Source organism: Muntiacus reevesi, chromosome 2 (genome assembly GCF_963930625.1).
Source record: "Muntiacus reevesi chromosome 2, mMunRee1.1, whole genome shotgun sequence".
Taxonomy (NCBI): Eukaryota; Metazoa; Chordata; class Mammalia; order Artiodactyla; family Cervidae; genus Muntiacus; species Muntiacus reevesi.
The window spans coordinates 163,859,971-163,877,327 of NC_089250.1; the positions used below are offsets into that span (position 1 = coordinate 163,859,971).

The 17,357-nt window shown below is 47.7% G+C and overlaps 1 protein-coding gene and 1 non-coding gene across 2 annotated transcripts in view; both read left to right on the forward strand.

The window, feature by feature from the left end:
- DMBT1 (deleted in malignant brain tumors 1) overlaps positions 1 to 11,374 on the forward strand; it is a 41,727-nt gene extending 30,353 nt beyond the window's left edge. Inside the window, exons 21-25 of the mRNA XM_065919229.1 lie at positions 1,539 to 1,747; positions 2,829 to 3,013; positions 8,117 to 8,505; positions 9,098 to 9,366; positions 11,208 to 11,374. Of these exons, the coding sequence (XP_065775301.1) occupies positions 1,539 to 1,747; positions 2,829 to 3,013; positions 8,117 to 8,505; positions 9,098 to 9,366; positions 11,208 to 11,374 (1,219 nt within the window). The remainder of the gene's footprint in view (positions 1 to 1,538; positions 1,748 to 2,828; positions 3,014 to 8,116; positions 8,506 to 9,097; positions 9,367 to 11,207) is intronic.
- A 4,369-nt stretch (positions 11,375 to 15,743) lies between these two features.
- LOC136162273 (small nucleolar RNA SNORA19) lies at positions 15,744 to 15,873 on the forward strand. Its single transcript, XR_010662079.1, has one exon. It is a non-coding gene; the product is annotated as a small nucleolar RNA SNORA19 (small nucleolar RNA).
- Positions 15,874 to 17,357: the final 1,484 nt, after the last annotated feature.

Consider the following 17,357-nt stretch of genomic DNA (forward strand, 5'->3'; position numbering starts at 1 on the left):
CCACTGCCCTTTCTTTCCTATGGGTTCCATTTTCGACCGAACGTAGAAGCAGCCAAGGAGGGGACGCCAGGACCAGAGTCCCGTGTCAAGTTGCAGGTCTGTCACTACTTTGCTGTGTGACCTCAGGAAATCATTTAACTCTCCTGAGCCTCAAAAGAGGAGACTATGATACCCGCTTCCCTCCCCTCCCAGGTCCTGGGAAAGTCACACGAGAAATACATGAAAATACTTGGGCAACATCACCCAACAGAAGGGATTATTGTTAGAAGTAGTAATAGCGGAAAGAATCCTATTAACAACCACACTAGCTTTTCTGAACTCGTTTCTCTCTACTCCCTCTTTCTCTGGGGAGTGGTTTCGGGCAGAAGTGGAAAAATTCTTGTGGCAGATCTTAGGTTGTCTGTTCCTCATCGGATGAAGGGTGGGGATCCTTGTTTTAATCAGAGGAGACAGCATCAGAACCACCGGGATATATGACTGGCTCAAGGGGGAGGGCTGACCACACTGAGACACCAGGAGGAAAGGGGTGCCATCGTTTTTTCTCTAACAGTCACCTCTGAACAAAGTAGTTTTTTCTCTTGATTTCTGGTTGCAGTGGCCTGGGAGGTTTTGCCTTGGAAGTTCATGTCGGGTTTTGCAAAAGATGTGATGCTATTTTAATCTCTTCATCATTACAATTCATTTGGGGGATTGTACTTAAAGCTCATGAAATTCTACAGGGGAAGGTTGACCATGACTAGTTCTGAGCCAGCATCTTAGTAACAATGACCACCATTTATGGCATTTTTATGAAGCATTTTTCGATCTATTATACTGTTAGAGCCTCATGACAGCTCTCTTCAGTATGCTTGCATTGGGAGATTTCACCTTTGCAAATAAAAAATCTGAGCTGCAGAGAGCTTATGTGACTTGCCCAATATTTATTTGTTCAATTATTTGTTTCTGTTGCTATGAATTAATGGATTAAAAAAAAAATTCTATGGGAAACTGGGGTCTTTTTGATCAAAGAAAATGTCGAAGGTGGGATGTCATTCTTTCTTACGTGATGTGAAGAGCTGTCAGGAGAGGAGCTGTAGATTTCAAACACATGACCCCAAAAGGCAGGACTAAGACCAATGTATGGAGGTCATGGGAGGATGAACCTCCACTGGATTTAAGAAAGTCTAATGAACTGGTGGTTACCAGTGGGGAGAGGGTTTGGGGGAGGGGCACTCTTGGGGTAGGGGATGAAAAGGTACAAACTATGATGTAGATAACAAGCTACAAGGCTCTACGGTGTCAATACAGCCCAGGCAGGATAGCCAATATTTTTTAAATAAGTATAAATGGAGTATAGCCTTTAAATATTGTAATCACTATATTTACACCAGTAACTTGTGTAATATTGTACATCAACTGTACTCCGGTAAAAAAAGAAAGTCTATTCCTTTTGATTATTAATTTTGTCGGAGTTTCTGACTTAGAGGTATAACACCTCTGACTGCCGACATCAAATCCTGGTTGAAAGTGAAGCCAGACTGTGCGTTCCGTCTCTGCAGGCTGGAAGGCGGCTGTAACTACGATTACATTGAAGTGTACGACGGCCCCCACCACAGTTCCCCTCTGCTTGCCCGGGTTTGTGACGGGGCAAGGGGCTCCTTCACTTCATCATCCAACTTCATGTCCATCCGCTTCGTCAGCGACATCTCCATCACCAAGAGAGGGTTCTTGGCCGAATATTACTCCAGCCTTTCCAATGGGAACATGAGTAAGTCCCCGCTCATCCGGGGTGGCACCTCTGAGTGCCTTCGGCGGCTCATCCATCCTGCGGCTGTGGAAGGAGAAACGAGAGCCGCGCCATCAGGTCACCAAGGCTTGGTGTGGGGCAGAAGGGGGCCAAGAGCAAGGGATCTGGGGACTCCGGCTGCCCAGGACTGGCCGATGGGTGGCGGGTTGGCCTTTCTGTGGTCAGCAAAGATGAAGTAGAAGGGGGCGAGAGGACGCTGTCATAAGACAGTGAGATGTCAGTGCCAAGGGCAGAGGGGACCACCTGGCTTGAGACCTTGTGGCCTTCCCAGAGTGTGGGACGCTGTGACCTTGTCCTGAGACCTAGCATATTTGACTGATTCCTGAAAGTGGTCTGAGCTGCTCTCTCAGCCACGTCCAGCAGAGGCTGGCGGCCACGGGTGGATCTATTAACTGGCCTGATGTACAGATTGACCAGGGGCTGGGCAAGGAGATGTGCTGGCTCTCTTTGCTGTCAGGATTTTAAGCACTGACCTGCCCTTGGCTGCAGGACCTACATTAAGTCCATAGCTAAGGATGCTGACTTCCCAACATCCCTGCAAGTTGCCCCAAGTGTTACTCTGTGTGTGTGTTAGTCACTCAGCCATGTCTGACTCTTTGCAATGCCGGGGACTGTAGCTCATCAGACTCCGCTGTTCATGGAATTCTCCAGGCAAGGATACTGGAGTGGGTTGCCATTCCCTTCTCCAGGGGATCTTCCCCACTCAGTGATCGAACCTGGGTCTTCTGCATTGCGGGCAGATTCTTCACCATCTGAGCCACCAGTGAAGCCCAAGTGCTATCCTACTAAAAGGATAAACAGCAACCTGGCAAAAACACTTTGTAGTTTTACATCTTGCCTGCATTTCTCCATCAGAGGAATCCTAGTCCCCGTGCCCTCATAGGAGTCTCAGGAGAATGGAACTGACTCGAGCCCCAGGGTATCTGCAGAGGGGCGGTGAGCTGTGTCCACAGGAAGACCACATGCCAGCCATCTCAGTCTTTTTCTGTGGGCTTAGCAGGGGGTGTGCTGACTGACTGCACTGTCTGCCTTTGGCCCCCAGAGCTGCTTTGCCTGCAAAATCACATGCAAGCCACAGTGAGGACGAGCTACCTCCAATCCTTGGGCTACTCTGCCAGGGACCTCGTCATTCCTGGCTCAGACAGAAACTACCAGTGTCAGCCCCAGATTACGTCGAGCCAGGTGACATTCACGATTCCCTACTCCGGCTGTGGCACCAGCCAGCAGGTAAGCCTGGAGCTTCCCCCCACTTCCTGCTGAGCAAGCTTTCTTAGTGACAAGTGCTCTGCTTTGGGAATCCTGGGGACACAGAAAATATAACTGTGGTATAACCAGAACGTAATCTGGGTGAGGATATAAGTGCATTCCTTGGTGTCAGGACGTGGCTGCAGCCACATTCAAACAGAAAAAGAAGGCAGGTCGGCGGGGAGTTTTTCCCACAGTGTCCAGCAGAGAGGGTGCCTGGCAGGCTGCCATCAGGTCAGCAAGAACAGTAGCAGCTCCAAGGGGCAGTTGTAGGTTTTAAAGGGCCTGGTGCTTCTATAGGTTGAGGTTGGGGTGAGAGATGGACGGGTGCCTCCTTCATGGAAAGAACGCAAGCGTGTCTTACTTTTAGAAATCTTACAAAAACACACGGTGGTGTCAGTGCATTGCTGACCCCTGGAGGGACCTGAGCGTGGGGTTGGGGGTGGGAGTGGGGGTGCTGACGCCTACACTTGATTGTTGTTTAGTTGCGAAGTCATGTCCAATTCTTTTGCAACCCCATGGACTGTAGCCCACCAGGCTCCTCTGTCCACGGGATTCTCCAGGCAAGAATATTGGAGTGGGTTGCCATTTCCTTCTCTGGGATATCTTCCTCATCTAAACATCAAACCTAGACAGATGCTTTTTACTACTGGGCCACCGGGGAAGCCCTTAAGCTTCATTAGCTTCGCAATAATACATTGGCCTCTGCAGGTGTCCCTAGTTGAGCTGTCACCGCCTAGGGTGACCAACTATCTTGGCTGACTTGGGACTTAGCAGATTTTATGGAGAAGTCCTAAGTCCCGGGAAACTCCTCGATCCTGTCACCCTACAAGTGAGATTAGTCCACGTCAAACTCCCCTATTTCCCCAGCAACAAGACACACACCTCCCCTCATTGTCATCCTGCTTGAAAAGCAGGGAGACTGGGCTTTGAGGAGTCAAGAAGGTTGCCCAAGGCTCCTTAACCAGGCAGGTAGTGGCAGGGCTGACGTCAGACTCTGAGAATCTCAAAACTGTGGCTCTGAGTGAAAGAAGGCAGGCACGCCAGATCCCCTGCCCTGTGATTCCATTTCTGTGTAGTTTAGAAATGGAGAGTCAGTGTGTGATGGGTCAGCCTGGTGGGGACGCTGCCCGCAAAGGGCAGATTGGAGCTCTGGGATTGTGAGAATGTCGGGCCTCTTACTGCCAGATCCCACTCAGTGGCACTCTTAGAGTTGTTGCACTTACTTTATGCAAATTTATTTCAAACTCTCCATTCTAGTTCTGAATTTTTGACCACCACCTAAGTAACCACTTCCAGATCTTGTCTGTCAGGAAACCGACACAGAGGAAATACTTTTTAATAGGTTTGTTGTTGTTGTTTAGTCACTGGGTCTTGTCCGATTCTTTGGCGACCCCGTGGACGGTAGCCCCGCAGGCTCCTCTGTCCATGGGATTTCCCTGGCAAGAATACTGGAGTGGGTTGCCATTTCCTACTCTAGGGGATCTTCTTGACCCAGGGATCCAACCTGCGTCTCCAGCATTTGCAGGCGGATTCTGTATCACTGAGCCACATAGCAAGTTTTTACTAGGTTTTGGTCTGCAGCAAATATACAGCATGAAATGCTCAAATGTGTACAGTGTATGTGACACATGAAATCAGAGGGTTTGTCAATCACCAATGACATTCTGCCCATTTGCTGTGTGCCAGGCAAGGGGCCACGAGGGCACTGTGCCTGATCTGTTCCAGTCACAAGGAAGAGTGACAGATGCAAGGGACACTCGATTAGCCAACCAGATGAGCCCAAGGGTCTGCAGTCACCACTGTGGTCACCCAGCTCCCATCGGATCTCCTTCTGGGAGGACCTGAGTGGGTCCTGAAGGCGCTAAATGCAGAGAAGTGTACAGATGAGTCATGCCCTGCAAACGCTCTAGTCCACCTGGCTTATACATTTTGCAAATCAGTCATGTTGGATTCTGGCTTGTCATGAGTTTAGTCAGTGGGAGTCGGTCCACCACAGGCAACCACCCCTCCTGGTTCCAAATGTACAGCCTGCAGCCTCTGATGTCTAGGCCATTCCATCTGTGCTCCTTCATCTCTGTTAGAAGACGCCAAAGCCACAGGCCAGCCCTGGTCTTCTAACCTGGATGGTCGTGGGCCGCGTAGGTTAATTCTTATTCCTCTGCTTATTTAAATACCTGTATCTTCTACAGACCATGCCTCTGGGGCAGGACTACCTTTCATTCATCTTTGCCAGTGCCAACGCCCGTTGGTGCAGAGCCTAAGTCTTTATAATCAGATTACTAATGGCTAGTTTGCGTGCCAGACACTGAACTCCAACAAGACTTTCAAAATTCTTGAGACAACCTTTATTCCCATTTAATCAAGAGGAAACAGAGGCTTACAGAGGTTAAGCCACTTGCTCAAGGCCATGTGGTCATGAGCTGCAGAACTGAGATTCAAAGGCGGGATGGTGTGATCCGTAGCTGGAACTTTCTGCATCTCCTCCAGGTGCCCTGTTTAGCCGGTGTCGGACAAATGTTGGCTGCACAGGACAGACGCCACGTGGAAGAGGCCAGGACAGCCTGCCCTTCCCATGCATCCCACGCCTTGCACACTGTGGGCGTGCATGCTCAGTCGCTCAGCCAGGTCTGACTCTTTGTCACCCCTTGGACTGCAGCCCACCAGTCTCTTCCATACATGGGATTTCTCAGGAAAAATACTGGAGTAGGTTGCCATGTTGTCATCCAGGGGATCTTCCCAACCCAGGGATTGAACCCACCTCTCTTGAATCTCCTGCGTTGACAGGTGGGTTCCTTACCCCTAGCACCACCTGGGCAGATGTCTAATAATGAATTTTAATTTAAAATCAGAACTGCTTCTTATGATCAAGAACTAAACCTGCATGCCACGTGGCTTGGTGTGCATTCAGAATCTAGCTTGACCATGGAAACCAGAGACAAATGTGGATTCAAAAACACTTTCATACGAATGTACAAATTGAAGACACTTCAGTTCATCTTTGAAGGAGCAACAAGATGGCAACACTTATGTGGTTTATTGTGCTAATCACTGGCACTCCAATATAAAGTTCCCCATTTTTTAAAAGAAAATATAAATGTATCGTACTTCCCATGGAGGCTTCCCTGGTAGCTGAGGTAGCTCTGCCTGTAATGTAGGAGACCGAGGTTCAACCCTTGGGTCCGGAAGATTCCCTGGAGAAGGGAATGGCTACCCACTCCAGTATTCTTGCCTGGAGAATCCCATGGACAAGAGGAGTCTGGTGGGCTATAGTCCACGTGGTCGCAAACAGTCAGGCACAGCTGAGGGAGTAACACTTCCCATGGAGGACTGGAAGGCATAGAGCCCATTCTAGGTCCTTCTCCAGACCTGAGGCCAAAGTGCAGGCTCTGGCATCCCCTGCAGGCCAGAGCCTCCCTCTGACAGGAGAAAAGGGAAACCAAGGTCAGAGAAGAGGCGAGGTTCCCCTAGTGGCTAAATCACTTTAGTTACTTGTTAAACTTTTCTCTTTTTACATGTCTTTCTGGGACTAACTTAGAGCTGAGCTCTGCACTTCGGACATGGAGTGAAAGCCTCTGCAACTCATGCTGTTCTAAAGAATAATTACATTTAGGTTGTGCAAGTGCTGGCTTCAGAAGGGAACTTGTCTAATCTCCCAAATGGCCAGGAATGCACTTTTGCTCCTCACAGTGTATATGACTAACTGCCACTCAACAACTTACTTTTTTTTTTGGACTGGGCCACAGGGCATGTAGGATCTTAGTTCCTTGACTAGGGATTGAACCTTCGCCCCCTGCATTGGAAGCACAGAGTCTTAACCACTGGACCACCAGGGAAGTCTCCCTTCCATTTTTTTTTTTTTTTTTTTTTTTAAAGAGTAAGGTTGTCTGACATTTTACAAGGGTTTCTATCTAGGCCACTATTTTTGTGTCCATCCCTGCAGCTGGTGCCCATAGCTGGTGGGAACTCGTACCAGGCACGGACGAGTTTGCTTCTGACCATCACAGCTCTCTTCAGTCTCCACCTGGGAATGCTCCTCTTGTGCTCACCTCACCTGCAGCCAGAGGATCATGACCATGTGGCTTCCAGGGACACTTGTTCACCTGTGACCTTTTGGCCATTTGGGCTTGCTACTGCCAGCTCCATCCTTCTTTCATCACAGTACTTTTGCTGGGCTTCTGTGCCCCGGACCTTTCCTCCATTCCATGAATTTTTATTGATGCTAATGATGCTGTCATCAACACTACCAAGCCCTGGGATAAGAGAGATGCTTAGACATCACCCTTTCCTTGAGACGCTCACAGACCATCAGGTTGTGAGACTCTTTTCCCTGGAGAGTTTGCTCTTACAAGACATAGGCACATCAAGCAGCATGAGAGACCAACAATCTTATGAGTTTGCTGCTTCCTGAAAGGCGCAGTAGGAAATGGTGTTGTCGTTTGGGGAGTGGAGAGGCAAAGCGTGGTGGAAGTGCTCCTGCGTTGCCATGGCGCCCACCCTGTGGCCCATATGAGCCTCTGGGGAGGTTTCTGCCCCAGAGGTCGGTGACCTGCCGCGGCTATAACTCTGGATCTCTGTTGCTTCGGGCTCTGGCAGCTTCAGGCACCAAGTTGCAATAGCTACACGCATCCCCACAGCACCGTGAAATCGAATCCTGCCAGCCGCCCCCTCCCTCATGACTGCCTCCCTTGATTTCTCCCAGCAAGACTGAGACCGAAACAGAACAACCCAAAGGGCCCCAAGCCATGGAGACAAAACTCAGCTTAGTCATATAGCAGGGATAGGGATCATCCGGACACACTCATCCTTCCATGAGCAGCAGCTCCCGGGAGGACCACCAACCTCGCGGTCCGTGTCACGAGGCAGAGGAAAGGGGAGGTGTGAAAGGAGGGAATCTCGCTGGGAAGTGTGTCCATCCCAGGTAAAGGTAGCCATGGAGACAGATACCTCCCACCTCTCTGAGGTTCTGGGAGCATTTTGCAGTCTTGCAGCATCACTTCAATCTCCTCCTAATCCAAATCAGCGACGAGATGTTCTTAGTGGAAGACATTTGCCTGATTCTGCTTTCCCTCCTGCCCCTCCCAGGTGGATAATGACACCATCATCTACTCCAACTTCCTCAAAGCGACTGCTTCAAGAGGCATCATCAACAGGAAGAGGGACCTCCAAATTCACTTCAGCTGCAAGATGCTCCGGAATACCTGGGTTAACACAATCTACGTTACTAATGACACCATCGAGGTCGAGAACATACAATACAGCAATTTTGACGTGAACATTACCTTTTACACATCTTCTTCATTCCTGTATCCGGTGACCAGCAGCCCATACTATGTGGACCTAAACCAGAATTTGTACCTTCAGGCTGAAATCCTCCGTTCTAACGCCTCCCTAGCCTTATTTGTGGACACCTGTGTGGCATCACCAAATCCCAATGACTTTACATCTTTGACCTATGATCTCATCCGGAGTGGGTAAGTAGCATCTTCTGGGGGTGGACTTCGGCCTTTACCTGATAAACTCCTGCCCCACTAGCCCAGAGTGCAAGGAAGGCAGACTGGTCTCCAGTAGCTCAGGCTTCAGCAGCCAGGCTATCATTTCTGGGTATCTGAAGAATTCAGGGAGTCGTCAGTTGCCATCCATCAGGTTAGCTATAAAGTAAAATTAGACCAAGTGACTAAACTCCAGGCGAGCCTTAAGTTTCCAAAGATATGCATGTAGCAAGAGCAACATTGATTTTGAAGCAGACTGCGGTTGAGAAACCAGCTCAGCGCCATGCTAGCTGCATCACCCTGGATAGAAAATCGCACCTCTCTGAGCCAGTTTCTTCAGGCATCAGATGAGCGTAGTGAAGCCCTTATCACAGTCTGTTGGGAAGGTTAAACAAGGGGTAGATGGGGCTGTGGACAATGAGCCTGCCCAGCAGGTGGTCCACAGGAGGGTTGTGAAGGCAGCAGGTGGTCCCGTGACCTCCATCCTCCCTGGAGGATGAACAGCACCTGGTCAGGTGGCGTGAGGAGCACAGCGCCTTGCTGAGGGCTCACGGTGACTCCTCTCCTCCTCCAGGTGTGTGAAGGACGAAACCTACCGATCCTACTACCAGCCCTCCTCCAACATCGTCCGCTTCAAGTTCAGTTCCTTCCACTTCCTGAACCGCTTCCCCTCCGTGTACCTGAAGTGCAAGATGATTGTGTGCAGGGCGTATGACCCCTTCTCCCGCTGCAACAGAGGCTGCATCGTGAGGGCCAAGAGGGACGTGGACTCCTACCAGGAGAAGGTGGATGTCATCCTGGGACCCATCCAGCTGCAGCCCTCCCCCCAGAAGAGGAACCTGGGTAGGTGGCCGGCCTCCCACCCCGCCATCTGCCGGGGCCCCGGGCCATGAACCACAGGGACTCAGGCTGCTTCCATGGGTGTCCTATTTCCCCTTGAACAGGGCACCTGTGCTATATGACATGGAGTTGATACAGAGTTGAACTAGACCTGGTCCCCATCTTCTTCCAAGGGCTTCTGGGCTATGGGGGGATGCATGTGTGGGGTTCCGTCAAGACAGTTCTAACCCGGGACACAGAACACTTGACACGTTTATCCTGTGGGTTCTGAATACCAATCTCACACTCATCCATGAAACAAAAACGCTTCTTTTTGTCCTACCTCCTAGGACTGCAGAGAGGGTTACATAAAACACCATTAGTTACACTGCTTTGGCTTCTGCCTGGTACAAGTCATTGGCTGCAAAGAACAGTGACTTTGTTACTATCACATTGTCATCAATGTTAACATTAATGATCACGTTATTACCTATGATGATGACAAACTGTACCCTCGGGTCGTGACCTCAGGGTCTGTGCAAGGCCGTGTAGATCCAGGCAGGACTGGTTTATTCTGACAGGTCCCAGCGGTTGACCCTGGAAAAGCCATTCCATTTTCTGCATCTGGAATGGGGAGCAGAGTTCCCCTGCTGTGCTGTTCTGTTGAGGGTGTGGATGAGGAAATGTTTGCAGAGGGATTCCCACCATTTCTGGTCCAGGCTGGGCCAGGTCAACAAATGTGGTGGCGTTAGTGATGGGGTAGCAGTGGCTGCCACAAACCCCGTGCAGACACAGGCTCCTCCTCACAGAGATTCTTTGACAGCTCCCTCCCTCCCAGGGCCCAGACCTAGGCCCTCCCCTCGTCTGGCTGCTTCCAGGCTCTCCCCTGACATTTTCAGCTTTCCGGGCATCTTTGTTGTTGCTGTCCAGGTGCTCAGCCATGTCCAACTCTTTGTGATGCCATGGACTGCAGAATGTCAGGCGCTGTCCTTCTCTATCTCCCAGAGCTTGTTCAAACTCACGTCCACTGAGTCAGTGAAGCCATCCAACCATCTCGTCCTCTCCTCCTGCATCCAATCTTTCCCATCATCAGGGTCTTTTCCAATGAGTTGGCCCTTCGCATCAGGAGGCCAAAGTATTGGAACTTCAGCTTCAGCGTCAGTCCTTCCAGTGAACACGCAGGGTTGATTTCCTTTAGGGAGGACTGGTGTGATCTTTGGAAGATCATCTTTGGAAGGTCTATTATGTGCCAGGAGATAGAACTAAATAGATCAAAACCCCTGCAGCTCCAGCAGGAGGAGACACAGCTCCATCGTGGTCACCTGCTGTGGTGGGTGGAGCTACAGAGAGAAGGAAGGCGGGGCAGGGACTGGGGCACTGCTCCTGTCTCTCCTCTCTCTCAATTCCTGCTGACAAAGCAGTAGCTTGAGGCCTGTGTCTCGCCCTCTTGCTGGGACCTTTGTAGCCATTCCCAGATGGGGTCAAATACCCCAACTCCCTCCCTTCACATCCATTAGGAAACTTCAACCAGAGAGACTATGAAAAAGGCCATCTCTGCCCGTCTGTTTAGAATCCTTCATTGCTCCTGGGAACTGACAAGACATTGTGAAATCTCCCAGGGTCGACACTCAGCTGCCCTTCGGGGAGGAATCTGGCTTCAGTTTCCTGAGAAGCACTCCTCTCTCCCTTTATTTTTTTCCCTCCCACCAAATGTTTTTTTTTACTTTTTCCCAACCACCAAAATCAGATGGCTCTGATTGCCATCACCCTGCCCTGGGATCCCCCCCCCCACCCCACCCTCACTTGTCTCCCCTTCTCCTTCCCTGCTGGGCTCATCCTGAGCCCGAGTCTTCTCTCCTTCCCAGACCGGCAGGTGGTGGGCACAGAGGAGGAGACGAGCACCCACGGGAGCTACCACACTGCCGCCGTCTTTGCCGGGGTCCTCGTGGTCATGGTCGTGGCCGTGGCAGCCTTCGCGCTGGGGCGGAGAGTGCTGGCGGCCCGTGCTCAGCCTCTGAGCACTAGGATGTGAAGCAGGAGGATGCGCGGCGCTCAGACCCAAGTCCTGTGCTCTGGAGCCGAGTGAGGAGGGAAGAAACGAGTGGCCAGAGCTTGCTACCCAGACCACACAGCTGGGTTAAACCCTGGCCTGGTGCATGGTGGGGGTGGATGGAGGAGGGAGTGAGAAAGATGAGAGCTGGTTTTCCTGAAACACACGCTCGATGCAGGGACAAAATGTCAGGCAAGAGGTCGGGGACCTAAAAGTCCCGCCTGCAGCTGGACGCTTACACACTAGGAGCACTTGTTGATAGAATTTCTTTTCTGACCTTTTAGGAACCAGATTCTTTGGCCTGGGGTGTATATATCTTAGTCTTTCCTTGTCATAGGGCAAGCTGAATAAAGAACTTTTTTCAGAGCAAGTGTCGGATTGGTCCCTCGTTTCCGGGGCTGCCCCCAGCATGGACTTCTTCGTGTTTGGTAGGCGGGTAGAGGGGCTCCGGCAGGAATGAGAATGGCCGCGGGGCCCTGCCCTGTAGTGACTCCAAGGCTGAGGCGCCTGTGGAGTGAGCAGTGGACAGGTGGGGCCAACAGTTTCCCAGACTTTTCCACCCACAGCCCCTGGGGGTCTTCACAGGCAAGGTGGCCGTGAGCGGGCAGACTGCCACCCACCCCCACATCTGCCTGCCTCCCCTCCCAGGACCCATTACAGCCTCTGTAGAAGGACCTTGGGGACATTTCCTTCCTGCTACAAGTCTTGATGGAGCAGGTAGTTGCCTGAGGCCGAGGCTGGCCTGAGGGCCCTGGGGTGGCGTCAAGCTGGGACTGTGGGTTGAGAGGATGAAATGCCAGGAGCTCACAAGGGGTCACAAGACAGAAACCAGCAGTGACCCTGGACACGTCCCCTTCCTCCCTTATGGCCTGCTGGGAGGTCCGAGGAGGACAGTGGATTTGGTGGAGGGTCAGGGAATACAAGAAGTGTATTTAAAGTGTACTTTAAAGTCTTTGTGAAGGCATCTCCCACCAGGCTGGCAGCAGGCCAGGTTGACGCTGCGGCAGAGGGTTGGCCATGTGGCCGATAAAACCTCTGTCCTCTGTCCTTTGGCCCATGAATCCTCATTTAAATCACTCTTGTTTGGGAGGGGGCCACTCACCCCTGCTTTCCCGGGACCAGGAGCTGGCCAACCTCATGGGGACTGATGAGCATCAACCTACCCAAAGACCATCAGCTAAGGGCTGCTGCTGCTGCTAAGTCGCTTCAGTCGTGTCCAACTCTGTGTGACCCCACAGATGGCAGGCCACCAGGCTCCCCGTCCCTGGGATTCTCCAGGCAAGAACACTGGAGTGGGTTGCCATTTCCTTCTCCAATGCATGAAAGTGAAAAGTGAAAGTGAAGTCGCTCAGTCGTGTCCGACTCTTAGCGACCCCATAGACTGTGGCCTACCAGGCTCCTCTGTCCATGGGATTTTCCAGGCAAGAGTACTGGAGTGGTGTGCCATTGCCTTCTCCATCAACTAAGGGAGGCTGGTGAAAATCTTCTCCTGAATCTGGGGCCCCACTGTGGGAGGCAGAAGACAGACACAGCTGGTGCCCTTGGATCTCTGACCAGATCTCCTAGTAGAGCTGCCCTTCCCCAATCTCTCTGCAGGAAGTTCAGTTGGTTCCGCTCTCACGGCCCAGAAAAGAGACGCGTGGAAGTCACTGTAAAACTGCTGAGACAGGAGAGGAGAGTGTGGGGATGGAGGATGGGGACAGGGCAGAGGAAGAAAGACACAGAGATTCACAAAAACGTCCCACTCCAAATGGACCTGTGAAACCAAATGACAACACATAAAATAGACGAAATGCTAAACATGTTGGCCAATGAAATCAACAACTGGAGCAGATATTCACTCGGGATTAGCTTGTTTGGGGAAACGTTTTAACAAGGTGAATTTTATATAACATAGGATGAACCATTTTAAAGTGCACTTCAGTGGAATTTGGTATAATCACCATGTTGGGCAACCACCACCTCTGTTGACTTGCAATGCATTTTCAGCAGCCCTAAATGAAGCCCCAGGCCTGTAAACAGTCATCTCTCTCTCCCTCCATCCAACTGAAAGATTAACACTACCTTGCAACCATCAAAATTTTATGCCTTTATGGATTTACCTAGCATTCTAGATTAACTTTTAAGAACACTCCTGCAAAGACTGTAATAGGAATCTTAAAGGTGATCAATGGTATCATTGAAAGCATAACTTCTGATATTTCTAAAAAATTATTTTGAAATAAAACTCATACAGGCACAAATTCTCAACAAAATCCTAGTATACTGAATCCAGCAAAGTATAAAAAGAATTATGCACAGTCATGTGGGATCTATTATGAGTACACAGGTCTGGCTCAACATTCAAAATTCAATTATTGTAATCTAGCACATCCACTCAAGTATTCTTGCCTGGAAAATCCCATGGACGGAGGAACTTGGTAGGCTACAGTCCATGGGGTCGCAAAGAGTAGGACACAACTGAGTGACTTCACTTTCACTTTAGCATATCAATAAGGCAAAAAAGAAAAATCACATGATCAGAACAATATATGCATGAAAACACTTGACAGAATTCAACTCATCCATCAGAAGTATTCAGAGTAAGATAGGAACAGAGGGAAACTTCCTCAACTTGTTAAAGAATATGTATAAAAACCCCACAGCTGGCATCATAGTTACTGAGAAACAGCACTTCCCCACAAATATCTGGGTCAGAACAAGTATATCCTCTCTTACTACTCATTTTCAGTATCATACTGACTACTGAAAAGTTTTGTTTCCAGTACACAGTAGGCAAAGAAAGTAAGTAAAAAACATTCAGATTGGTAAGGAAGATATAAACTTTGTTCACAGATGACATGATCATTTCTTAGATAATATGAAAGAAGTGTTTAAAAAAAACTACTGGAAATAATACATGGTCATAGTAAGGCTGCAGAATAAGAAGGTTAATTCACAAAAGTCAGTTGCTTGCCTATATATTAGCAATGACAAGCAAAAAATTTGAAATAAAACCTATATAATTTACTTTAGAACCCCAATATGAAATGCTTAGGTTTTACTCAAACAAAATTTTTTCATGATTTATATGAGAAAAACTACAAAACTCTGTTGAAAGAAATTAAAGGCCAGCTAAGTGAATGGAGAGACAATCCATATTCATGGCCAGGAAGACTCAATATTGTCAAGATCCAAAATTGAGCTACGAATTCAACGCAACTCCTTTTGAAATCCCAGCAAGTTATTTTGTGGGTTTTGAGAAGCTGATTGAAAACTTTATTTGTGGAGAGAAAAGACTCAAATAGATGAGAAATTATTGAAAGAGAAGAACAAAATTGGGAGACTGACACTATCTGACTTCAAAATTTACTGTAATGCTGCAGTTACCAAGACAGTATGGTCAGCTCTTACAGCATAACTAAAAAAAAAAAACTCACTCAAAAAAACGCAGAAGTCCTAAATAGACATTTCTCCAAAGAAGACACATAGATGGCCAATGGACACATGAAAAGAATCAATACCACTAATTCTTAGAGAAATACAAATCAAAACCACAACGAATTATCACCCCACACTGATCAGAATGGCCATGATTAAAATATCTACAAATAGCAAATGTTGGAAAGAGTGTGGAGAAAAGGGAACACTCCTGCACTGTTGGTGGGAATGTAAATTGGTGATGCCACTATGGAGAACAGTACATAGGTTCCTTAAAAACTAAAAATAGAGCTAACATATGATCTAGAAATCCCATTCCTAGGCTTATATCCAGAGAAAACTCTAATTAAGAAAAGATACATGCACTCTAGGAGACTTCCATGGTAGTACAGTGGTTAAGAATCTGCCTGCCAATCCAGGGGCCTTGAGTTCGATCTCTGGTCCAGGAAGATCCCACATGCCACCACGGAGCAGCTAAGCCTATGCACCATAATGGAGTAGCCCCGATCTCTACAACTAGAGAAAGCCCACAGCAATGAAGACTCAAAGCAGTCAAAAATAAATACAGAAAAATAATCTTAAAAGATACATGCACTCTAATTAAAAAAGATACATTATTGTAGCACTGTTTACAATAGACATGAAAGGGAAACAGTTTAAATGCTGGTTGACAGGTGAAAGAATGAAGAAGACGTGGTATTTATATACATAGAGAGATATTGTACATACAATGGAATACTACTCAGCCGTAAAGAGTGAAATGGTGTCGTTTGCCGCAACATGGACAGACCTGAAGATTGTCTATTAAGTGAAGTAGATCAGAGACAGAGACGACTATCATATGATACCAGTTTCCTGTGGTATCTAATCATGCATCTTGCTTCTTACACACAAGAGTTGAAATCATGTTCACATGAAAATCTGCACTCAGGTGCACATTTCACTGTCTTTTTTCTTTATGTCAGGAGAAAAGATATTTCTGATGTGCTAAATAAACCTTTGGAGGTAAATTAGCAGCGTGACTTAATTTAGCCATTGCTGTCAGTCACCTTCATACAAGAGAAAAAAAAAAAAAGAAAAGAAAAAAAAGAAGAAAAAAAAAAGAGAAAAAGAAAAAAAAAAAAGAAAATCTGCACTCAGATATTATGCAGCTTTATTAATAATTGTCATAACTCAGAAGTAACCAAGATGTCCTTTGGAGGGTGAATGGGTCAGTAAAGCAGAATATGTCCAGAAATGGAACATTTCCTAGCATGAAGAGAAATGAGCTGCTAAACCACAAGAAGACACATGGAAGAAACTGAAAGATGTATTAATAAGTGAAAAACACCAATCTGATAAAGCTATACACTGTACCATTACAGCTATTTGACATTCTAGGAAAGGTAAAGCTATGAAGACAGTAAAAAGGTCAATGGTTTGTAGGGCTTAAGGGAGAGTGATGAAAATGTGGAGCACAGAGGATTTTGTAAACTGTGACAATAATCTGTGTGCTATTATAACGATGGATCCATGTAGTTACACTTTGTCCAAACCCACAGATGTTCAGCACCAAGAGTGAACCCTCATGTAAACTATGAACCTCAGATGATTATGATGCTTCAACTCTTATTCATCAGTTATGACAAGTGTTCCACTCCGATGAGCTGTGATGATAAAAGGAGGCTGTGCAAATGTGGAGCGTAGGCTATATGGGGAACCCCTGTTCCTGTCCCACAATTGTGCTCTGAATCTAAAACTGCTTAAAAAAATAGTCTCATGATGGGACTTCCCTGGTGGTCCAGTGGTTAGGACTCCACCCTTCCACTGCGGGGGCCCATGTTTCATCCCAGGTCAGGAAACAAAGATCCCACAAGTGGTATGGCATGGTAAAAAAAAATGGTCTTATGAAAACAAGCATAATGAGACAGATTTTAAAAATAAGCATTTTATTCATTCATCCATTCATTACTTCTTTGATTCAATAAATATCATTTGTCCAAAAAAATAGCAATTCAAAGTTTTCTACTTCAAAAAACCATGCTTCCTGAGAGTTTTTTCTAATAGTACATAGTGAGTTTTATTTAGCACTTAACATATGAGATAATCTCACATAAATTATAAGAAAGATTTGACAGAGAAATGAAGGGCACTTGGTGCATATTTTGTCACAGGATATGATGGATTACAATTTCCTGAGAGCTTTTTTAAAAAAGAAATATCACTCTCAACAAAGTGTATATAGAGGGAACACAACTCAACATAATAAAAGCCATATATGACAAGTCCACAGCTCACATCATTCTCAGTGGTGAAAAGTTGAAAGCATTTCCATCCAAGATCAGGAACAAGTCAAGGATGCTCACTCTCGCCACTTTTATTCAACATAGTATTGGAATTCCTAGTTATAGCAAGCCGAAAAGAAAAATAAAAGGAACTCAAACTGAAAAGGCAAAAGTTAAATGTCACGGCTTGCAGATGTCATCACAGTATAGATGTGTTCAGTCACTCAGTTGTGTCCAACTCTGCAACCCCATGGACTGTAACTCATCAGGCTCCTCTGTCC